The sequence below is a fragment of the Sylvia atricapilla genome, chromosome 24 (assembly GCF_009819655.1).
Source record: "Sylvia atricapilla isolate bSylAtr1 chromosome 24, bSylAtr1.pri, whole genome shotgun sequence".
Classification (NCBI taxonomy): domain Eukaryota; kingdom Metazoa; phylum Chordata; class Aves; order Passeriformes; family Sylviidae; genus Sylvia; species Sylvia atricapilla.
This window is the reverse complement of record NC_089163.1, coordinates 2,293,938-2,317,445: the sequence shown is the minus strand read 5'-3', so window position 1 is coordinate 2,317,445 and position 23,508 is coordinate 2,293,938. Positions and strand designations below refer to the sequence as shown.

Genomic DNA, 23,508 nt, shown 5'->3' with positions numbered 1-23,508 from the left:
GGGGAACAATTCTGTCCTGGTGAGGAGAGACAATCCTGCCCTGGTGAGGGACAATCCTGTCCTGGGGACACCAAGGTGAGGGGGAACAATTCTGTCCTGGTGAGGAGGGACAGTCCTGCTCTGGGGGATTCTAAGGTGAGGGGGGACAATCCTGTCCTGAGGGCACCAAGATGAGGAGGGACAGTCCTATCCTACTGAGGAGGGACAATCCTGTCATGGTGAGGGACAATCCTGCCCTGGGGACATCAAGGTGAGGAGGGGCAGTCCTGTCCTGCTGAGGAGGGACAATCCTGCCCTGAGGGCACCAAGGTGAGGAGGGACAATCCTGTCCTGGAGACATCAAGGTGAGGAGGGACAGTCCTGTCCTGCTGAGGAGGGACAATCCTGTCCTTGGGGATTCTAAGGTGAGGAGGGACAATCCTGTCCTGGTGAGGGACAATCCTGTCCTGGGGACACCAAGGTGAGGAGGGACAATCCTGTCCTGGTGAGGGACAATCCTGTCCTGGTGAGCAGGGACAATCCTGCCCTGGGGACATCAAGATGAGGAGGGGCAGTCCTGCCCTGGTGAGGGACAATCCTGTCTTGGTGAGGAGGGACAATCCTGCCCTCCAGGGTGGTGAGAGGGAGAGCCATGGCTGTCGAGTTAATTCCGTGAGGGTTTAATCCAAATGAGTGGGAAGGTGTTACAGGAAATCCGAATAACTGGGATCTGTTCCCCTCAAAGGCAAAGAACAAATGTCCCCTGAGTGCCCTGTGACAGTGAAATGCCCTGGAATTGGTTCCAGGCAGGTTCACTTGGCTTGTGGGCAAGGAGAAGAGCGCTCCAGGTTTGCTTTTGGAATGTTTTAGCTGCTTTTCCCTCTCAGCTGAAGTCCAGGCATGTCCTGAGCTCAGCCTGGTGCAGGGTTGGGTAAATAATGGAGCAGCCAAATAACAGGACAGGGCTGGCTTGGAGAGCTGGGGTGAAAGGAGAGGAAGCAGTTGTTAAAATGAAGTTTTAATCCTCATTTTTGGGGGTGATGGGGCACGGAGGTGAACGTGTGGGTGAACAGAATCCCAGCCTGTGTCCAATCCCCACCTCACTTGAGTGCCACACCCAGCCCTTCCTCGGACACCTCCAGGAATGGGCACTCCAATCCTCCCTGGGCAGCCCTTTCCAACCCTTTCCATGGAGAAATTCCTCCCGATGTCCAGCCCACCCCTCCCCTGGCACTGCTCAGTGCCTTTCCCCCTTCTCCTGTCCCTTTTTCCCTGGGGAGTGACACACAGACCCTTCCTCCTTGTGTTTCCCCAGCCTACGAGCTGCAGGAGTGCCCCGACCCGGAGCCCTTTGCCAACGGGGTGGTCCGAGGGGCTGGCTACAACGTGGGCCAGTCCATCTCCTTCGAGTGCCTGCCCGGCTACCGCCTCATCGGCCACCCCGTGCTCACCTGCCAGCACGGCACCAACAGGAACTGGGACCACCCCCTGCCCAGGTGTGAAGGTACGGCCTGGGCTCACCTGGGCTCACCTGGCCACAGCCTGGCCACAGCCTGAGCTCCCCTGGGCTGACCTGGGCACAGCCCAGGCTCACCTGGGCACGGCCTGAGCACGGTCTGAGCTCACCTGGGCACAGCCTGAGCTCACCTGGGCTGACCTGGGCACAGCCCGGGCTCACCTGGGCTCACTGGGTATGGCCTGGGCTCACCTGGGCACAGCCTGGGCACGGCCTGAGCTCACCTGGGCACAGCCTGAGCTCACCTGAGCTCACCTGGGCTGACCTGGGCACAGCCCGGGCTCACCTGGGCACGGCCTGGGCACAGCCTGAGCACGGCCTGAGCTCACCTGGCCACGGCCTGGGCTCACCTGGGTATGGCCTGGGCATGGCCTGAGCTCACCTGAGCACGGCCTGAGCTCACCTGGCCACGGCCTGGGCTCACCTGAGCTCACCTGGGCATAGCCTGAGCTCACCTGGGCACAGCCTAGACTCACCTGGGCATGGCCCAGACTCACCTGGGCTCACTGGGTATGGCCTGGGCTCACCTGGGCTCTCCTGGGCACAGCATTCCAGCTCCTTGCCTTGGGCTGCTGTGATGGTTCTGCGTTGGCTGGATTGTCCTGGAATGAAGCTGAAAACGTGGGATGTGCTGGGGCAGAGGGGAACTCCTTGAGGCAGGTTAGGCCAAGATCTGGATCTTGCTGTACCCAGAGTTGTTCCCTTGGGGTGAAGCCTCAGCTGGAACGGGATCTCCGTGGGGTGTTTCACCTCCATGAGGTGTTTTGGTCAATTTTTGGGGTGTTTCAGAACCCAAGGGCAGTTTCTGAGCGGGGTTTGAGTCTCGGGAGGATCTCTGTCTCTCACCTCCCCGCTGGAGCTGTTATTTCTGTGTGGCACAGTCCTCGGGGTGATAATTCCTTCCTGCTTTATTCCCTCAACGACATCCAGCTCCCACTGCTTCAGCTCTGATAAATAAAACAGATCCTTGTAGCTCTCAGGGCTCTCAGTGTGTCCCTGTTCCTGTCTCCTTCGTGGCCATCCCCAAAATGATCCAGGTGGGAGATCCTCAGGAATCCTCCAAGGTGGTTTTGTATTTTTTTTTTTCCTGAAAGTTCTGCTGCAGGCTGAAAATTTACATCCCAGGCATCCCAACTCATCCAAATTCTCTTTTCCAACCACCTGGTGGCTGTTCCAGCCTTTCACCCCTTGGGCTAGAGGCTGAAATTCTGTGGGATTTGCTTCCAGAAGGGTTCCAGGTGAACCTTTCAGAAGTTCAGACCTGCTTATTGAAGATTTCCCGGCCCGTTTCCCAGGAGCACTGACCTTTTATCCAATCCCTGGCTCTGCAGGAGCTGTGGGAGGAAGGAGAGAGGTGATATTTGCCCTCCTTTAAGTCCTTGAACCCCAGAAAACACAAAAAGAGCTGAATCCTCAGCTGCTCTTTCAGTGCTGGCTCAGGGGAGCCTGTCCTGTGCCCAGCTGGATGCTGGGGATACTGGGGGATACTGGGGGATACTGGGAGCAGGATTAAACCCTCCCCTCCCTCAGGCACCAGCTCTGCCAGCTGCAAACAACCATTTTACCCTATTTTGTGTTTTTAAGAGGCTTTCTGGCTCTGCAAATAGCAGAGGGCTGAGTGTTGGGAAGGTTTTTGGCCCCTGAGCACATCTGGGCTCTTCCTGCTGCTGAAGGAGTTTAGGACTTGCCTTTTCCTGCTTTTTTTTACCCCAAAATATTTATCTATTTTGCCTGGCAGCAGGCAGGGAGGACGTGCTGAGCCCTCACAGGTCAGGGCTGGGAGCTCCTGGAATTAAGAGAGGAGCTGTAATTCTGCAGGCAAGGCACAGGGGCTCAGCTTTTCCTGCTTCCCAGGGAGTTTTCCCAGGGGTGATAATTTTTCCAGCAGCCTGGCTGCTGCAGGGCAGGGCAGGGAAGGGCTTGGCTCCTCAGGATTTTTGGGATTTGGGGTCGTTTGAACACACTGGGAGGCAGAGCCAAGGTGGGGAGAGCTGGAGCTGGGCTCCAGCAGGGAGGGATTTATGGAGCTGCTCCTGCTCAGGAAGGATGGGGTTGGGTTTAAACCTGAGTTAATGAGGGGGAGACCATTTCCCTGCCACACCAACCCTAATTTCCCTGCCACAAATCCTCATTTCCCTGCCACAAATCCTTATTTCCCTGCCACCAATCTTCATTTCTCTGCCACACCAATTCTCATTTCCCTGCCACTGATCCTCATTTCCCTGCCACTGATCCTCATTTCCCTGCCACAAGAATGTTCATTTCCCTGTCACCAACCCTCATTTTCCTGCCACAAATCCTTATTTTCCTGCCACAAATCCTCATTTCCCTGCCACCAGTCCTCATTTCCCTGCCACAAGACTCCTCATTTCCACACCGACCCTCATTTCCACACCAATCCTCATTTCCACACCAGCCCTCCTTTCCCCCAGAGAGATCCCATCCCAAGCTGTTTTCCATGAGCTGGAGGAGCTCAGGGACTCTCGGTGGGAGTGAGAGAGGAGTTTCTGTGCACAGCTGGATGCAGTCCACATCTGGACAGAACAGGCAGTCCCCTGAAGAGCTCCATGATTTTATTGTCAGGGAACCAAGCTGGAAATGTGGGATGTGCTTGTGGCAGAGAGGAAGTCAGGCCAAGATCTGGAATCTTCCTGTATCCAGGATTGTTACCTTCGTATCAGGAATGAAAACGAATAAAAACGCGATTTCAGGACGTTGAAGGGGCATTTCCTCACGGGGTTTGTGTTTCTCTCTGCTCCCCCTGCAGTGCCGTGTGGGGGCAATGTCACTGCCCAGAATGGGACAGTTTACTCTCCTGGCTTCCCCAACCAGTACCCCAATTCCCAGGATTGCACCTGGCTGCTGACGGTGCCCGTGGGATACGGGATCCACCTGAACTTCACCCTGCTGCAGACAGAGCCCTACAACGACTTCATCACCGTCTGGTGGGTACACAGGGTCAGGAATCTCTCCAAGGACTCCTTTTGGGAAGTACTCCTGCCTTTGAAACCGGGAATGGGACCCCTGGGATCCCCTTGGCAGGCGGGGAGCTTCCTGGTGTTTCGGAGAATAAAAGAGAAATTACAATTTTTTTTTTTTTTTTTTAATTTTTTTGGTGCTTTCTTTTAATGTGAATCAATAAAAGCGTTATTTGTGCGTAATAATGGAGACTATCAGCTTCAGGCAGCCAGGGGAGCTCTGATTCAAGAGCTGGTGACCAGATTTTGAGCTTGGAGCACTGAATGTCTGACCTTCAGGATCTGCCCGTGTCTGCTGGGCGAACAGGGAGGGAAATCCCTTTGGGAAACAGCTCCTAATCCCTCAGTTCCTGGGGTTAAAAGTGGAATTTGTGTTTCTGATTGTCAGCTGGGTGAGCGGTGGGAGGCAGCAGAGGTTGCAGGGGTTAAAGTGGAGCAGAGGATCTGAAATGTGAGGATGAGGAAGGGAGGATGAGGAAGGGATGCAGGGCAGGGGGAGGTCGAAATCCTTGGAAAAATCCTTGGGAAAATGATTTTTCCTTGTGTTCCTGCCCTCAGGGATGGGCCCCAGCAAACAGCCCCTCAGCTGGGGGTGTTCACGGGCAACTCAGCCAAGAAATCTGCCCAGAGCTCCTCCAACCAGGTGCTGCTGAAATTCCACAGCGACGGCGCCAACGGGGGAATCTTCGCCATTTACTTCTACGGTCTGCTGCCGTTCCTGGGAGAGGGGAAATGCTGGGAATAATGGGGAAGAGTGCTGGGGAAATGCAAAAAAAAAAAAAAATCCCCCCAAACAAACAAACAAATCCACCAAAAAAAAACCAACCCCCAAAAAACCCAAAAAACAAAACCCCTCAAAAAACCCAACCCCCCCCCACCAAAAAAAAAAAAAAACCCAAACCAAAAAAACCCCCAAAAAAACCCCAAAAACACACGAAAAAACTTTTACCCCAAATTTTCAGCCCTGGTTTTTCAATGAAATTTTTCAGGCCAGGTTTTTTGGTTTTTTTTTTTTTTTGTTTTTTTTTTTTTTTTTTTTTTTTGGTTTTTTTTTTGTTGTTTTTGGTTTTTTTCCCAGAGTTTTTCAGGTTTTTTTCCAGGAAGTTTTCCAGCCCAGTTTTGTTTGGTTGGTTGGTTTTTTTCCCTACAAAGTTTTTCCAACCAGTTTTTTTTTCCAGGAGGATTTTCAGCCCAGTTTCTTCCAGGAAGCTTTTCAGGTTTCTTTTTTCCCCCACAAAGTTTTTCAAACCAGTTTTTTGTTTTTTGTTTTTTTTCCAGGAAGTTTTTCAGCCCAGTTTTTGCCACAAAATTTTTCAAACTAGTTTATTTTTTTCAGTCCAATTTTTTGCAGGAAGTTTTCCAGCCCAGCTTTTTCCCACAAAGTTTTCCACTAAGTTTTTTTGCACATTTTGCCCTTTTTTCACCTTCCTTGAGCACTGACTTGGTGCTTACTCAGGTAACTCTGAGAACTCCAAGGATTTACAGCTGGAAACATTCTCACTCCTGGAATTCTTTGTGGAGGAAATCACTAATTCCAAATCTAAAAAAAAAAAAAAAAAAAAAAAAAAAAAAAAAAAAAAAATCAGTGAGTTTTCAGGATGGAATTCCCTGGATAATTATTTTCATTAATGAGGTGCTGGAGCAGCCTGAAATTAGTGAGTGACTAAATTCCACTCAGGGCACCAAAATCCTTTCTCAGCATCCCAAAAAGTGCTGCTGACATTCCCAAAGGAAAAACACTCTCCGGGAATTCCCAAAATTCTTCCTGTCGGGGTGGAAGCAACATCAGGATGAGAATTCCTGCAAATTCATCTCTGTAAATTTGTGAGGGGAAAGGAAAGGCCTGGCTGGACTTTGCCAATTCCATTTCCTTGTGGAAGGGGAGGAATTTCCTTGTGAAGGGAGAGGATTTTCTTTATAGAGAGGGAGGATTTTTCCCTTATGGAGAGGGAAGAATTTCCATGTGGAAGGGGAGGAATTTTCCCTTATGGAGAGGGAAGAATTTCCATGTGGAAGGGGAGGATTTTTCCCTTATGGAGAGGGAAGAATTTCCATGTGGAAGGGGAGGAATTTTCCCTTAGGGAGAGGGAGGAATTTCCATGTGGAAGGTGAGGAATTTTCCCTTGTGGAGAGGGAAGAATTTCCTTCTGGAGAGGGAGGAATTTCCTTGTGGAAGGGGAGGAATTTTCCCTTGTGGAGAGGGAGGAATTTTCTCTTATGGAGAGGGAGGAATTTTCCCTTGTGGAAGGGGAGGAATTTTCTCTTATGGAGAGGGAGGAATTTCCCTTAGGGAGAGGGAGGAATTTTTCCTTGTGGAAGGGGAGGAATTTTCCCTTATGGAGAGGGAGGAATTTCCCTGATTTCCCTCAGCACGTGCTGCCTTTCCCTTGCTCCCCAGCTTTCCAGCTTTTCCGCTGCCAGCCTCCCACCATCGTTCCCAACGCCGAGATCATCACGGAGAACGAGGAGTTCAACATCGGTAAAACCCCTCCTCATCCTCCTCACCCTCCTCATCCTCCCCTCTCCAGGTCCTGGGAATGCTGTTGCCTCCAAAAATCCAGACTTTCAGGAGGGTTTTCCATGGGAGCTTGACATCAAGTCCAGTATCTGGGTGTTCCCAGCCTGTGTTTCTGCATTTGCCTCTTTTATTCCCATGTTTACCCCTTTAGTCTGCATTTCTCCCTTTTCATCTGTGAATTTCCCCCTTTTATCCCTCTATTCCCCCTTTTATCTCTGCAATTTCCCCTTTTATTCCTCTATCCTGCCTTTTATCCCATAATTTCCCCTTTCATTCCTCTGTTCCCCCTTTTATCCCATAATTTCCCCTTCTATTTCTCGATTTCCCGCTTTTAACCCTCCATTTTCCTCTTTTATCCCTCTATTCCGCCTTTTATCTCTCAATTCCCCCCTTTTATCCCTCAATTCCCACTTTTATCCCATAATTTCCCCTTTTATTCCTCTATTCCCCCTTTTATCTCTCAATTCCCTTTTTTACTCCTTTATTTCCCCTTTTACTCCTTTATTCCCCCTTTTATCCCATATTTTCCCCTTTTATTCCTGAATTTCCCACTTTTAATCCTCCATTTTCCCTTTTTATCCCTGAATTTCCCCCTTTTACCCCTCAATTCCCCCTTTTGTCCCATAATTTCCCCTTTTATCCCTCAATTCCCACTTTTATCCCTCAATTTCCCCCTTATTACCCCTCAATTCCCCCTTTTCCCCGCTGATTTCCCCGTGTTTTGTGGTTTCCATCCCTCCCCAGGTGACATTGTCAGGTACCGCTGCCTCCCCGGCTTCACCCTGATCGGGAACGAGATCCTCACCTGCAAACTGGGCACCCACCTGCAGTTCGAGGGGCCCCCACCCACCTGTGAAGGTGAAACTTCCCGAAATCCCACATTTCCCTGCTCGGGGGAGGAGCTGGAGGAGGTTTTCCAGCTCGTTTTCCCATCCTTGGGGTTAATTTTCCCATCTGAAGGAGCGCAGGATTTTGGGGAGGAGGGAGTGAGACTCCTCCTGAGCAGGGATTGGGAGTTCTCATGTCCCCAGGTGACAATTCCATGGGGTGGGTTGTAATTCCAGCCTTCGTTCTAACAAAATTTCCAGGGATTGCTGGTTTTTGTGCCTCAGGTTGTGGCGCTGCTTGTTTTAGGAGAGGTGGGAACGAGGCAGTGGGAATGATTCCTTGGCTTTGCTGCTTTTTGCTCCTTTTTTAATTGTGAACAAGTGCTGGGATTTGTGGGATTTGGGGATTCTCTGAGCCCCAGGGATCAAAATGAGTGCAGGAAAACCTTGTGCTTCCATAATTCCTCTGAAAAAAAAACCCAGGAATGTCCATTTGCATTGGCAGTGCACTGCCCCATGAACCAGCTGATGACGGATTCCAGCGGGGTGATCCTGAGCCAGAGTTTCCTGGGCAGTTACCCACACTTCCAGACCTGCTCCTGGGTGGTGAAGGTGGAGCCAGGCTACAACATCTCCCTCACCATCGAGTACTTCCTCAGCGAGAAGCAGTTTGACGAGTTCGAGATCTTCGATGGTGAGAAGATTTCCCGTCCCAAACCATTCCTGGCATCCCGGAATCCCATGGAAATCCGGGAGGAAGGAGCGTTCCAGGGCCAGTTTCCCACCTGGAACCTCCTGCCTCCCAGAAGGCTCCTCACTGATTCCTTGCATGAGGAAATCGCTGCGGTTTGGGGTTTTTTGGATGGATCTGAAGGATTTTTCCAAGGGGCAGGAGTTGGGAAACTCCTGGGAGAGGGATGGCAGCAGAGTTGGCTGCTGGGAATCAGTTGGGAAAGTGGGAATTCTCATCCCTGAAGGCCACAGGGAGCAGATTCCCCAAGCCCAGAAGTTTTTGGGAATGAGGAAGGGAAGGGAAGGGAAGGGAAGGGAAGGGAAGGGAAGGGAAGGGAAGGGAAGGGAAGGGAAGGGAAGGGAAGGGAAGGGAAGGGAAGGGAAGGGAAGGGAAGGGAAGGGAAGGGAAGGGAAGGGAAGGAAGGGAAAGGAAAGGGAAGGGAAAGGAAAGGAAAGGAAAGGAAAGGAAAGGAAAGGAAAGGAAAGGAAAGGAAAGGAAAGGAAAGGAAAGGAAAGGAAAGGAAAGGAAAGGAAAGGAAAGGAAAGGAAAGGAAAGGAAAGGAAAGGAAAGGAAAGGAAAGGAAAGGAAAGGAAAGGAAAGGAAAGGAAAGGAAAGGAAAGGAAAACCAACAGTGGCTTTTCCCTGTCCCCTGTCTTTCCAGGCCCCTCTGGGCAGAGCCCCCTGCTGCTGTCCCTCAGTGGGAATTACTCTTCCCCCCTGACCGTCACCAGCAGTGGGAACAGCGTCTTCCTGCGCTGGTCCTCCGACCATGCCTACAACAGGAAAGGCTTCAAAATCCGCTACTGGGGTAAGTCCCAGCTGCCTCTGCCAGGAGCAGGAGCAGCTCCAGAGCCTGGAGAATCCATGGAATTCCTGCAGAGATCCAGCTGGGAGGGCAGGAGCTGCCAAGGCAGGGGAGGCACAAGGGCAGGTGCTGGGGAGGCCGGGAAAGGCAGGGTCTGTCCAGGAGAAACCTTGGAGCTTTGGCTCGTGTCTCAACCACTGAGTAACAGTCAGGGCCAGGATTGTGGGATCACAATCAGGAGAAATTCCTCCAGGGAGAAACCTTGGAGCTTCGGGTCATTTCCCAACCACTCTTCCGAATCGGCGGCCTGGTGTGGAGAGTCATTGACGCCAGGGATTGGATATTGGGAAGGGTTTCTGGATGAAACCAGAAATCTTTGGGGTTTCATCCCCTCAGGGGATGGTCAGGCACTGGAAAAGCCTGTGAACGAATTAAGGAATATTTAATTATCAGCAACAACTCCTTATTCCTGGAGCTGGGTGAGGCTGAGCCCCGCGCTCCTTCCCGGCTTCGACTCCGTGTTTATCCCCCTGCAATTCCCCGTTTTTAGGGAAGCTCAGTGTAACTCCCGAGGGCAGGAAGGGAACCACCCCGACTCTGCTGACCTTGTGACTGTTTTCCCCTCCTTGGCAGCCCCTTACTGCAGCCTGCCACAGCCGCCATCCCACGGGATGATCCTGAGCCACTCCGGGCTGCGCCCCGGCAGCTCCGTGCGCTTCGGCTGCGACGCCGGATACCGCCTGGTGGGACACAGCACCAGCACCTGCAGCCAGCACCCCCAGGGACACTTCCACTGGAGGGAGGCCATCCCCCTGTGCCAAGGTGAGCACAGGGAAGGGCTGAGAGCCGCTTCCAGGAGGCCCCTGGAAAAGCAGGGAAAAAACAATATTGGAATGGTTCGGTGTTGAGAGCACCGAGGGGTGATCCTCGTCTCCAAGGGTTTGGGAATAGATGGCAAAGAGGGAAGGGAATGGCTGGGAGAGGGAAAAGAGGGAAGGACTTGAAATGGGAGGAAATAAAGCATCCCTGTGAAGACATTTCTATTGGAATTCTGGTAGTTCCATGTTGAGAACAGGCTGGGAGCACCGAGGGGTGATCCTCGTCTCTGAGGCTTTGGGAATAGATGGCAAAGAGGGAAAGGAGTAACTGGGATGGGGAGAAGAGGGGAGGACTTGAAATGGGAGGAAATAAAGCATCCCTGTGAAGACATTTCTACTGGAATTCTGCTAATTCCATGTTGAGAGCAGGCTGGGAGCACCGAGGGGTGATCCTTGTCTCTGAGGCTTTGGGAATAGACGGCAAAGAGGGAAGGGAATGACTGGGAACTGGATGGGATGGGAGGAAATAGAGCATCCCTGTGATGCATCCCTGTGATGTGAAGCATCCCTGTGAAGACATTTCTATTGGAATTCTGCTAATTCCATCTTGAGAACAGGCTGGGAGCACCGAGGGGTGATCCTCATCACCAACGTGTTAGAAATAATTGGCAAAGAGGGAAGGGAATGACTGGGAGAGGGAAAAGAGGGAAGGATGTGGGATCTGGGAAATAAAGGTCAGGATCTTGCTGCTGGATGTCCCTCTGGAGCAGCCTGACTCCCACAGCTGGGAGAATTCACTGCTCACATCACATGCTGAGGTGGAAGGAGTCACTTTTCTCTCAGTTTCCTCATATTCCTATCAGGAATCCTAACACTGGCCTGTGGCTCTCCGGTGCCTTGGGCTGGATGCAGGATTGGGGATTTTCAGCAGGATAATTCCTGGCAGAGCAGCTCCACCCCCAGGCCTGGGCTGGCTCCTCTCCTGCTCCCTCCAGCCACATCAAATCCAACATTTTCCTGTCCCCACATGGAATGAAGGCAAGAGGCAGCTCAGCCCCACTGCCTTGGAGCTCCTGTCCCTCCCTGTGCCTCAGTTTCCTGGGGATAAATAAAAAGGCCAGTTTTTAGGGAATCATTGAAGGGAATGAAAAGCAGAAAGGAGCAGGGCTCAGTGGGGATGGGAAGGGCTCAGCTTCCCCCCAACTCTCCAGGAAAAAGGAATAGCAGAGGTACAGGGGAAAGGCTGGAATTTCCAGGTGCCCTCTTTTCCCTGGGAGGGCCATTGGTATTCAGGCTGGCAGCCTGTCTAGACAGCAGGCCTTGGAGAGGGATTGGCCAGCCCTGAGCTGGCTGCAGTGACACTGCTGTCACCAGCCCTGCTCCCGCCTCTGGAATTGCTCACACCCATCAGAATTCCAGCACCTGCTCTGGGATCTGCTGGGGCAGGAGAGGGATAAAAGCTGGGACTTCACAGAGACAGGCCCAGGGTTGTGCTGCTGCTGCTGCACACATAAAATTTGGGCTCCCTGTCACCCAAAAGGGACTTTTTCTCCTTTTCCAGCCCTGTTTTTGTGCACAGGGAGCAGCAGGAAGGTGAATATGTTGGGAGTTGGGGCTGTCACAGGAGGGAACGGGTTTGTCTGGAAGCACAGATTGGGATCAGGGGTCAGGGCTGTGTCTCCTGGCAGGTTCTGCCCCTCTCCCAACCCCACAGAGCCTTCAGGAACTTCCCATGGGGCTTCCCAGGTCCTGGCTGCTCTTCCTTTGGCATCTCCCTGTCCAGACAGGAGAGATGTGGATCTTCCTCAGGCTTGGAGAGGGATGGGACCACAGGGTGGGTTTGGAGTCAGATCATGATTTACTCTCCCTCCTCCTCCCCATGCTGCGGGAGAAGCAGATTTGGGGACTTTTCCCAGCGCTGCCATTCCCAGGGTTGGGAAAAAGGGCAACAGCAGAAATGACCGTGGTCCTTTGTGTGTTTTTGGCTGTCACCTGCCTGTCGCCTCCCTGCCCTGCCCCAGAGCCGAGGATTCCAGCAGGAATGGGGCAGAGCCTCCCCTCCGGAGCTCTCTGCTTTTCCATCTTCCCTCTGAATTCCCCCCTCACACAATTTGCTGCCTTTTGTGGTGCTGGAGAGGGGTTTGGGGTCAGTGCTGCTGTGGGGTGTAAACACAAATCATTCCTGCTATTGGATCCTTTATCTCCACTTGGAAACTGGGGAATGTTCTGCTGATACACAGATATTATGGGAATTCTGAGCCACAGCCTTTTCCAGGAGAAACTCACTCTCCACAATCCCCTGAAAGGTGGCTGTGCTCAGCTGGGGCTGGGCTCTTTCTCCAGCAGCACTGACACAACGAGAGGACACAGCCTCAGGGCCAAGGGAAATACAGGTTGGGTATCAGGGAAAAGGATTTTACAGAAAGGGTGATAAAGGGCTGGAATGGTCTGCCCGGGGAGGAGGTGGAGTCCCCATCCCTGGGGGTGTTTGAAGCAGACTGGATGTGGCACTGGGGCCAGGGGTTAGCTGAGGTGTTGGGGCTTGGGTTGGACTCGATGATCCTGGGTTTCTCTTCCAACCTCCACATTGTGATTGTGAGTGATTCTGTGATTCTATGAAACTGGGATTCAGGATTGGCTTTTCTGTTGCAAAACCTGGTGCTTTATGAAGGGTGGGCATTCCTCACAGCGTGTGGGATTTGTCAGTAGGAAACCTCAGGATCCGGGATTTCAGTTTGGGATAAAAACCAGCAGCTCCTCGATTACTTTTTTTTTTTTTTTTTTTTTCTTTTTTGGGGTTTTTTTTTTTTTTTTTTGGTGCTTTTTCCTTCCCAGCTCTGTCCTGTGGAGTTCCCAGAGCCCCGAGGAACGGGGTGGTCTTTGGGAAGGAGTACACAGTGGGCACCAAGGCCGTGTACCAGTGCAACCAGGGCTTCCAGCTGCAGCCAGGTGCCCAGCCCAGCACAGAATGCCTGCAGGAGGGAGTCTGGAGCAACGGGAACCAGCCCCCTCTGTGCGTGGGTGAGTGGGGATTTGGGGTGTCCAGACAGCTCTGATGCCTTTGGGGGCTTCCTAAAAAAAACAAAAATTCAGGTGTGGGAACTGACAGTGGTCAGAAAAGAGGGATTTTTTTTAGGCTCCAGGCAGTGGCTTGAAGCCTATGGGAGAGACAAGTACATAACACTGCCACTCTCGCCTGGAAAATTGTATTTCCAAAACAGTCCTTGGAAGGTGAAAAACTGTTAAGGTAGAAAATGTTTAGGGTAGAAAACTTTTAGCAGCTGATGTTTTTCTAAATTGTTTGCTTGTAAGAAGCAGTTGAGAAGTGTTGCTGTAAATGAGCAATCATATTCACGCTATTAAAATACCATATAAAAGAGTCTGTCTTCAAATAAATCCTGGCTATAAACCCTCTGAAGAACTGGAGTTCTACATATCATTAATTGAGCCATCCCAGATCATAATTAATCCATAATCGTAATTTATTAAGGGAATAAAAAGCAGTTCTGTTTACTGAAGGGCCTTCAGGTGCATTTCATGCAGACAAAGCCCCACCCCGAGGTGTTACACCCAAAAATTGACCACAGCTCCCAGGTTAGATTGTCTGGGAAAGTTTTCCTTTCAACCCTCGACAGCAGCCCCACTTTGGGGGGGATATTCCCCCCATTAAAAGCCCACCACACTGGATTATTTGGGGAGGGGTTAAACACTCAATTAACCTCAATTAACCAACTCTCTGTGCCATTTTTGCCCCTCTCCCAGCCGTGATGTGCCCCAACATGAGGAGCATCGCAGTGGAGCACGGCCACTGGTGCCTCAACAACCCCACTTTTGGGGGGGATATTCACCTAATTTAAAACCACCACACCTGGATTTTTTTATGGGGGAGTTAAACCCTCAATTAACCTCAATTAACCAACTCTCTGTGCCATTTTTGCCCCTCTCTCCCAGCTGTGACCTGCCCTGATGTGAGCAGCATCGCGGTGGAGCACGGCCGCTGGTGCCTCAACAACAGCCCCACTTTGGGGGGGATATTCCCCCCATTAAAAACCACATCTGGATTTTTGGGGGGTGATTAAACCCTCAATTAACCAACTCTCTGTGCCATTTTTGCCCCTCTCCCTGCTCTGACCTGCCCTGATGTGAGCATCATCGCGGTGGAGCACGGCCACTGGCACCTCAACAACAGCCCCACTTTGGGGGGGATATTCCCCTCCTTAAAACCCACCACACGGGATTATTTGGGGAGAGGTTAAACCCTCAATTAACCCAAATTACTCTCAATTAACCAACTCTCTGTGCCATTTCTGCCCCTCTCTTGGCCATGACGTGCCCTGATGTGAGCAGCATCGCGGTGGAGCACGGCCGCTGGCACCTCAACAACCCCACTTTGGGGGGGATATTCCCCTCATTAAAAACCCACCACACTGAATTTTTTTAGGGGGAGTTAAACCCTCAATTAACCTCAGTTAACCAACTCTCTGTGCCATTTTTGCCCCTCTCTCCCAGCCGTGACCTGCCCTGACGTGAGCAGCATCGCGGTGGAGCACGGCCGCTGGTGCCTCAACAAACCCCACTTTGGGAGGGGATATTCCCCCCATTAAAAACCACATCTGGATTTTTGGGGGGTGATTAAACCCTCAATTAACCAACTCTCTGTGCCATTTTTGCCCCTCTCTCCCAGCCGTGACCTGCCCTGACGTGAGCAGCATTGCGGTGGAGCACGGCCGCTGGCACCTCAACAACAGCCCCACTTTGGGGGGGATATTCTCCTCATTAAAAACCCACCACACTGGATTTTTGGGACGTGATTAAACCCTCAATTAACCAACTCTCTGTGCCATTTTTGCCCCTCTCTCCCAGCTGTGACCTGCCCTGACGTGAGCAGCATCGCGGTGGAGCACGGCCGCTGGCGCCTCACCTACGAGGTGCAGTACCACTACAACGCCCAGCTGATGCTCATCTGCGACCCTGGCTACTATTACACGGGCCAGAGGGTCATCAGCTGCCAGGCCAACGGCACCTGGAGCATCGGGGAGCCCGTGCCCACCTGTAAAAGTAAGAGCAGGGACGCCCCGGGGTGGTGCCATGGGCTGGTTTTGTGTTTGGGGTCAGTAAATCCCAGCCCCGAGGGGGTTTCTGATGTTTCCTGGTGTGGTTTCAGTGAGTTCCTGGTGTTAAACTGGCAAGGAGAAAACTGCTGGGCATCACTCGTGGGGTGCAGGGAGGAGTTGGTCAGTATCTGAAGCCAACAAGGGGGTAAACACGAATGAGGGCGTTGGCCTTAAATAGAAGGTGAAATGCACTAAAAGAAAGGGAAAAATGGGTGAAGAATGCCGAAAGAGAATGGAAAAGGGGACTGATTTACAGGCAGTTTCGGTGGTGTTGCAGATTAAGGCTGAAAGAAGCAAGTGAGCATGTAAAATTTGGAAAAAAAATAATGGAGAAGCAGTGACGTGTGTGTGAATTCCTTATTTGGGAGGGGAAAAAAAAGGGGAAAAGGAATATAAGGTGAACCAAAGGAATGCAAGTTTCTGGGGCCTCTGTTGGTCAATCCTGTTGGTGGGTGACTGGGTCACCAAGGAGATGGTGGCTTTGGAAGTGACTGGATCACCAAGGAGATGGTGGCCTTTGGGTGGCAGAGATTGAGAGTGGGGACATTCCAGGTTCTGGTCAGAAGCCATTTATTGAGCACACAAGGCATTTATATAGGTTTATATAGGTTTATGTAGGTTTATATTGAGTTTTTCTTGTCTGGCACTTCTATAACATTCTATTTCTGGTGACAGTTTCTCATTGGTTACACGCTCCTCATGACATCAGTTAATGGGTAATCATTACAAAGTTCCACAGCACGTTTCTTGGTCACTGCTGCCCCAGGGACCCTTTATCTGTGTCTGTCCCGTGGTTTCTGCTCCATCAGGGCTGAGCTACAGGCTCCTTTATCAGTTCCATTTGACTCTCTGTTCCAACCCCCAGGTTTGGGTGCAGACTGGGATGGTTTGGTGCAGATTTTTTGGGGAGAAATCCATCCCTGGGAGGGCAGGGAGTGTGTAGGATGTATTTCCCAGAGAAACTGCAGCTGCTCCATCCCTGGAAGTGTCCCAGACCTTGTTGGGACAACCTGGGACAGTGAAATGTGTCCCTGCTGTGGGGTGGGACCTGATGACTCCTGGCAGCAGCTGAGGTGGAGACAGCAGAGCTGCTGGAGGAGAGCTGGGATGCAGGGAGATGTCTGGATCCGATTCCTGGTTTCATCCCAGCGCCTCCCTGGGATCTCCAGCCCTTCAGCTCAGCTGTTGCTGTGGGGTCCCAGCTGTCAAAGCCGCTCTGAAGTCGTGGCTTTTAAGGAGGAAAAATAAAGAGTTCTGCTGCCAAGCCTCATCTCTCACACCAACGCCAGGTTTACAAGGGTAACAGTGTCACCTGCAAATCAAACCCAGCGGGGCACAGCAGCAGCTCTCAGTCGTTCTGACACCACCGCTGTGCTTTGGATCTCTCCTTTTGTCAGAGGTGGAGGGTTTTTGTCTCCGAGTGCAGACAGAGACAGCAAAACCTCTCCCTCCCTGCTGCCTGTCTTTGTTTGTGGAGCTGTGACTGCCGGCGTGGGTGACAGATGTACTTTTCCCCCTGCCAGCTCTTCCTCTGGATCTGGGAGCAAGAGCCTGACCTCCTTTTGTTCCCTCAGCCTTATTGCCACCTAAATCCAAGTGACAGGATCTTGGCAGTGCCCCGAGGTCAGGAGCACCCGGCGGGAGCTCCGGAGGGTTGGCAGAGCTTGAAGGCAGAGAAAATGAAGATAAAATCGAGAGCTGGAGTTCTGAGAGGGGGGAGTTGGGTTTGCAGGGGCTCCTGCATCCCACAAACCCAGCTGGGATCTGCAGATCTCGGAATTTCAGCTTGTGGGGGAAAGCTGGGTGTCACTTTTAATTGGAAACTTTGTGCAGCTCCAAGGTGAGGTTGGACAGGGCTTGGAGGAGCGTGGTCTAGTGGGAATGGCCCCGCTCATGGCCTTTAAGGTGCCTTCCAACCTACCCCGTTCCATGATTCTGTGGGTTTTCTGGGAATCAGGCTCCCTGCTGCATCCAGCAGTGGGTTAATGACAGAAAAATATTCCTGTGAGGAAGCTGTGGTGTGAAAAGCTCCTTTGGTTCCTTCCCAGGCTGTCTTTAGTGCCTCCCCCGTGTCCTGAAGCATAAATATTAACAGCTCTTATTTTTGTCACCTCGTCTAACACGGCTCTGGAATTATTACAATTCCTGGAATTATTTAATGGACTTCCCCGCTCCAGCAATAACTCCTGGTGCTGTGCCTGGATCCATCCCCTCCCAGCCTGTCTTCTCACTGCCCTTTGGGATCTGTCCTAGTTATCTCCTGCGGGGAGCTGCCCACCCCTCCCAACGGGAACAAGATCGGGACCCTCACCAGTTATGGGGCCACTGCCATCTTCTCCTGCAACACTGGCTACACCCTGGTGGGCTCCCGGGTGAGGGAGTGCATGGCCAACGGGCTCTGGAGCGGGGCTGAGGTCCGCTGTCTGGGTAGGTATCCCTTGGGAATCTCCTGCTGGCACCCAGGGGACGTGGGGAAGGCTTCTGGAGGCACCTCGGGGGTTTTTGGGGCTGATCAGAGGGGGAGTCCGTGCTGTGGGGTGTTCAGTGGGTGTAAAAAGGGAAGCAGAGTTTGATTCCTGCCTCCTCAATAGGCGTGAGGTGTTGGTTTATGGCAGCAGAGTCTGGAGTTGATGGCGTGGAGCTGGAAGGGGACAGGTTTGGGTTGGATGTGGGGTGGGGTTCTTCCCCACAAACAACGGGCATGGATTGCCCAGGGGAGCTGTGTACCCCATCCTTGGAAGTGTCCATGGGGAGGTTGGACAGGGCTTGGAGTGACCTGGGATGGTGGAAGGTGTCCCTGTGGACAATCCTTATGTTCCCTTCCAACCCAACCCAGAATGGGTGTCTCTGAACCCCACCCATGCCCAGAGAAGCTGTGGTGCCCCATCCCTGGAAGTCCTCCAACCTTCAGCCAAGGAGAGGTTGGACAGGGCTTAGAAGGTGTCCCTGCGGACAATCCTTGTGTCCCTTTCCAACCCAACCCAGAATGGACATCTCTGAACCCCATCCATGCCCAGAGAAGCTGTGGCTGCCCAATCCCTGGAAGTCCTCCAACCTTCAGCCAAGGAGAGGTTGGACAGGGCTTAGAAGGTGTCCCTGCGGACAATCCTTGTGTCCCTTTCCAACCCAACCCAGAATGGGTGTCTCTGAACCCCATCCATGCCCAGAGAAGCTGTGGCTGCCCCAACCCTGGAAGTCTTTCAGCCAAGGAGAGGTTGGACAGGGCTTGGAGTGACCTGGGATGGTGGAAGGTGTCCCTGTGGACAATCCTTGTGTCCCTTTCCAACCCAGTCTGGAAGTCTCCAAACCCCATCCATATCCAGAGAAGCTGTGGCCATATCCTTGGAAGTGTCCATGGAGAGGTTGGACAGGGCTTGGAACGTGTCTCTTTGGACCATCCTTGTGTCCCTTTCCAACCCAACCCAATCTGGGAGTTTCCAAACCCCATCCATACCCAGAGAAGCTGTGGCCATATCCTTGGAAGTGTCCATGGAGAGGTTGGACAGGGCTTGGAAAGTGTCCCTTAGGACAATCCTTGTGTCCCTTTCCAACCCAGCCCAGTCTGGTCTTCTCCCCACCCTGACCCCTCAGAGTCCATGGTTCGGGTGATACATTTTGGGGTCCCCTTTAACGGGATCTCCAGGTGATTCCTGCCGTTCTCCCTTGTCCAGCCGGGCACTGCGGCGTTCCCAGCCCCATTGTGAACGGGCAGATCAACGGGGAGAACTACAACTACCGTGGCAGCGTGGTGTACCAGTGCCAGCCCGGCTTCCGCCTGATCGGCATGTCCGTGCGCATCTGCCAGCAGGACCACCGCTGGTCCGGGAAAACGCCTGTCTGTGTGCGTAAGTACTTGTCATTCCTTCAGCCCTGCCCGGGGAACGCCGGCCGGGAGGGCCTGGGAGGGCTCGTGGGAAGGGCTGCAGCTGTTTCTGCAGGTCTCGTCCCTGCCGGCCTGTTTGTTCAGGTTGGCCTTTGGGCGTCTGGCGTGGTTGTCGTGGTCAGGCTGCACCTGGTGGTGCTGGTGGGTGACTGAGAATAACCAAGGAGATGGTGGCCTTTGGGTGGCTGGATCACCAAGGAGATGGTGGCCTTTGGGTGGCTGTGAAGAAGCAGTGAGGTGGTGGCCTTTGGGTGACTGTGGACCACCAAGGAGATGGTGGCTTTGGTGACTGATCACCAAGGAGATGGTGGCCTTTGGGTGATTGTGGACCACCAAGGAGGTGGTGGCCTTTGGGTGGCTGGATCACCAAGGAGATGGTGGCTTTGGTGACTGATCACCAAGGAGATGGTGGCTTTGGTGACTGTGGACCACCAAGGAGATGGTGGCCTTTGGAAGTGACTGGATCACCAAGGAGATGGTGGCCTTTGGGTGATTGTGGACCACCAAGGAGGTGGTGGCCTTTGGGTGGCTGTGGACTGCCAAGGAGATGGTGACCTTTGGGTGATTGTGGATCACCAAGGAGATGGTGGCTTTGGAAGTGACTGGATCACCAAGGAGATGGTGGCTTTGGAAGTGACTGGATCACTGAGGAGATGGTGGCCTTTGGGTGATTGTGAATCACCAAGGAGATGGTGGCCTTTGGGTTACTGTGGATCACCAAGGAGATGGCCTTTGGGTGGCAGAGATTGAGAGTGGGGACATTCCAGGTTCTGGTCAGAAGCCATTTATTGAGCACACAAGGCATTTATATAGGTTTATGTAGGTTTATATTGAGTTTTTCTTGTCTGGCACTTCTATAACATTCTATTTCTGGTGACAATTTCTCATTGGTTACACACTCCTCATGACATCAGTTAATGGGTAATCATTACAAAGTTCCACAGCACGGTTCTTGGTCACTGCTGCCCCAGGGATCCTTTATCTGTGGTTTCTGCTCCATCAGGCCTGAGGTGCCAGGCTCCTTTATCAGTTCCATTTGACTCTCTGTTCCAATCCCCAGGACGGGATGGTTTCGTGCAGATTTTGGGAGGAAATCCACAGAGCTCACACCCCCAGGGTGTGGGGTGGCCGTGTGTGCACATTCTGGATGTTGTGCAGGATCATCCCCGGGTGTATCCAAGTAAAGACCCTTTGTGGTTCAAAAATCCCCCTGAATTTCTCCTCCCCAGGCCCAGCTGAAGGTGTGGGATCAGAGGAGAGGAGGCTTTTTTGGGGTCAGAGGGTGTTAAAGGCAGGCACAGCCCTACAACAACACCCTGATGGTCACAATCCTTGAGAGCCGCGCTCTGTGTCCGTGGAAAATCAGGATCTCTCCTCTTCTCCCCCCCAAATCACCTTGTCCAACCGCCTCGTTTATCTTCCCAGGAAATAACCCAATTAACCAACTCCCTGCGGCTCTCAGGTGTTGATAAGTTGAAGCATCTTCTTATCAACGGGCAGCACAATCCGTGGGTTTCATATCGTGGTGCTCCAGTTGTTTGTTCCCATCTCTCCTGTCTGCTCTGGAGCTTTCCGTGCTGGGGCACAACAAGAACCAGATGGGAAGGAGGGAATGACCTGGCAGAATCCAGCCTGAAAACAAAAAATCAGGATTAAGTTGGTAAAGTTAGCAAAATTCGGGAGGTGTCTTGAGATCCTGCTGGAGATTTTCGGGAAAAGAACAGTTGGAAAGGGTGGAATTTACTCTCATGCCCATGGTAGGGGCTGGAATGGGATGGGGCTTTAAACTCCTTGCCATCCCAAACCATTCTGGGATTATTCTGAGTAATAATTAATAAATAATTAATAATAATAATAAAAAGTAGATGCCTTGGGGGTAACAGAAATTTGGGATTGTCGATCCCAGCTCTGGTGGGCTCTGCAGTGAGGCACCTCAGGGGTTTGTTGACCCCACTCAGGGCACAGCACCATTCCCTGTTCTCCTGGCATTTCCCCTCCCAACCTGCTGCAGTCACCTCCTCTGTTTGATCCGTGCAACTGTGGGAAGTTTGTTGTTTTGTTTTTTTGTTCCTAGGGACAGAATCTCTCCCTTATCCAAACATGATGTCCCAAACCTGGCCCTGCTTCCTGCAGCACTCCACGTTTCTCATTTATCCCTGTCACCAGCTTGGGTCAGGGATAAATCCCCATCCCCGTGCTCCAGCCCAGCCTGGGCAGTCATATTTGTTATGGATCCTTGGTGGGAATTTCATCTTCCCTTCAATCTCCTGGTGCTGGCAGCTGTCCAGGAAAACCAGATTTGTCCTGATGGACAAACCAGGACGTTCCATGTGACAACGATCAATAAAGCTTTGTCCTCAGCTGTCCCAGGATGTCACATTCCTTAGGCAGCCAAGAATCTCCTGCTGGCTCATCCCGAGTTTCCTTTTGTGCCATAGAACTGGCTGGAATCAAAGGTTCTGCCAGCAGCGGGGCTGTGCCCTCCCTGTGTCACCTGCTGAGGTGACAGCAGAGTGTTCCAGCCACTTCCCAGAAGGATTTGGGATGCTGGAATTGCCTTTGCTTCCCTGGGAGTTGCCAGGACAGCTCCTGTGCCCTTCACCTCATCCCGAGCCAACACCAACCTCAGGGGGAAAAAAGGCTCCAGAAAAATCCTCATTTCAGGGGTTTGGAAGTAAAATTTTCCCACAAAGTTCCTCCCACTTGGGCAGGTTTCATCTCTTCAGGCTCTGTGCTGGAATTCTGATTTTCCTCCTCTTTTCCCTCTGCTTCCAGTTATAACTTTTCCCTACAGCCAGGACTGGCACAGGGAGGGAGGGAGGGAACAGCAGAGTTTGGGATGCCCAGGGTGGTGTGGGATTTTTGTAGAGTGTAAATCAGTGGGATCCTGGCACTCAGCTGCCCGGAGAAGGACGCAGGGAATTCCTGGTGCCAGAAAAACCTACAAAAACCCTATTCTCTCAACAGAGCTGGCCTCAAATCTTCGGGATTTGGGATTGGCGTGGGCGCCTTTGCGCTCTCCTACCTCCAGAGCTTTTTCCCAGTGAACCAATGGAGTGACATTTCCATTTTGTGCTTGCAGCCATCACCTGTGGCCACCCCGGCAACCCCCCCAACGGCCTGACCCAGGGCTCCCAGTTCAACCTCAACGACGTGGCCAAATTCCAGTGCAACCCCGGCTTCCGCCTGGAGGGAGCTTCCCAATCCCAGTGCCTGGCCAACGGCCAGTGGAGCAGCACCCTGCCCTCCTGCCGAGGTCAGTCTGGGATTTCCTCTGGGATTTCTCCCTGTTCCCAGGCCAGGGATCCGTAGAAACCACCCAGGGGGTGTTGGAGAGCCCAGGGTAAATCCCGTGGATCAAACCTTGGGATTTTCTCGCCTCGCTGCGTCCTCCGAGGTGTTGGGAGTGTGTTGGAAGTGGGGGGGACTCAAGGAAATTTGGGATCAGACCGTCCTGGAGCAGGTTTTCCTGAACCACCAGAGCTTTGTGCAGAGCCCTTTTCACTTTTTCTCATGGGATCAGCACTCGGGTTCACTTCCCGACTCCTCTCCTCTCCCTGCACGCCTTCCCTCTGCGTTCCCCTAATCCAGGATCTCTGGCCATGCTGGATTATCGGTTATTCCCTGCTGGAGGATGGAAATCCCAGTCTGGGATCAGTTATTCCCAGCTGGATAATCTACATCCCAGTTTGGGGCTGGAGATCCAGGCTGAGAACCTGCAGAATTGCCCAGACTCCCTTTTTCTCCCCTTTTTCACAACGAATTTTTCCGCTCCCACCCTCAAAAAAAAAAAAAAAAAAAAAAAAAAAAAAAAATCGGAGGGGAGGGGAAAAATAATAAAAATAAACCCAACAAAACTTAAAACAAAAATCTTCAATTTCACCATTTCAATCAGAGCATAAAAATCTTCAATTTCACCGTTTCAATCAGCATAAAAATCTTCAATTTCACCGTTTTTCCTGCTTTTTTTCTTTGGAGGTTTTTTTTGGGGGGAGAACCCCACATTTTCCACCCCACCCTTTCACTTCCCGTTTTTTTTTTTTTTTGTTGGGGGGTTGTTTTTCTGTTGTCTGTTTGCAGTTGTGAACTGTTCTGACCCCGGGCACCTGGAAAACAGCGTCCGGCAAGTGCAGCCGAGTGGCCCCCACAGGTTCAGCTTCGGCACCACCGTGTCCTATCAGTGCATCCACGGATTTTATCTGTTGGGAACGCACGTCCTGACGTGCCAGGGCGATGGCACGTGGGACAGAGCCCTCCCCCAGTGCCTTTGTAAGTGGCTCCCCGTCCGTCCCGTGGGGTTTATTTAGCAGGGTTGGGGAGGGGAAATCCTCCTCCCA

The 23,508-nt window shown here is 52.2% G+C and overlaps 1 protein-coding gene across 1 annotated transcript in view; it reads left to right on the top strand.

Annotated features, from left to right (window-relative positions):
- The first annotated feature begins 1,019 nt into the window (after positions 1–1,019).
- LOC136371392 (CUB and sushi domain-containing protein 2-like) overlaps positions 1,020–23,508 on the top strand; it is a 45,646-nt gene continuing 23,157 nt past the window's right edge. The window contains exons 1-15 of the mRNA XM_066335484.1: positions 1,020–1,032; positions 1,295–1,483; positions 4,263–4,440; positions 5,032–5,177; positions 6,872–6,952; positions 7,736–7,849; positions 8,324–8,512; positions 9,213–9,359; positions 9,990–10,178; positions 13,010–13,195; positions 15,038–15,232; positions 17,542–17,715; positions 18,960–19,133; positions 22,254–22,427; positions 23,252–23,440. Coding sequence (XP_066191581.1) covers positions 1,020–1,032; positions 1,295–1,483; positions 4,263–4,440; positions 5,032–5,177; positions 6,872–6,952; positions 7,736–7,849; positions 8,324–8,512; positions 9,213–9,359; positions 9,990–10,178; positions 13,010–13,195; positions 15,038–15,232; positions 17,542–17,715; positions 18,960–19,133; positions 22,254–22,427; positions 23,252–23,440 — 2,338 coding nt within the window. The remainder of the gene's footprint in view (positions 1,033–1,294; positions 1,484–4,262; positions 4,441–5,031; positions 5,178–6,871; positions 6,953–7,735; positions 7,850–8,323; positions 8,513–9,212; positions 9,360–9,989; positions 10,179–13,009; positions 13,196–15,037; positions 15,233–17,541; positions 17,716–18,959; positions 19,134–22,253; positions 22,428–23,251; positions 23,441–23,508) is intronic.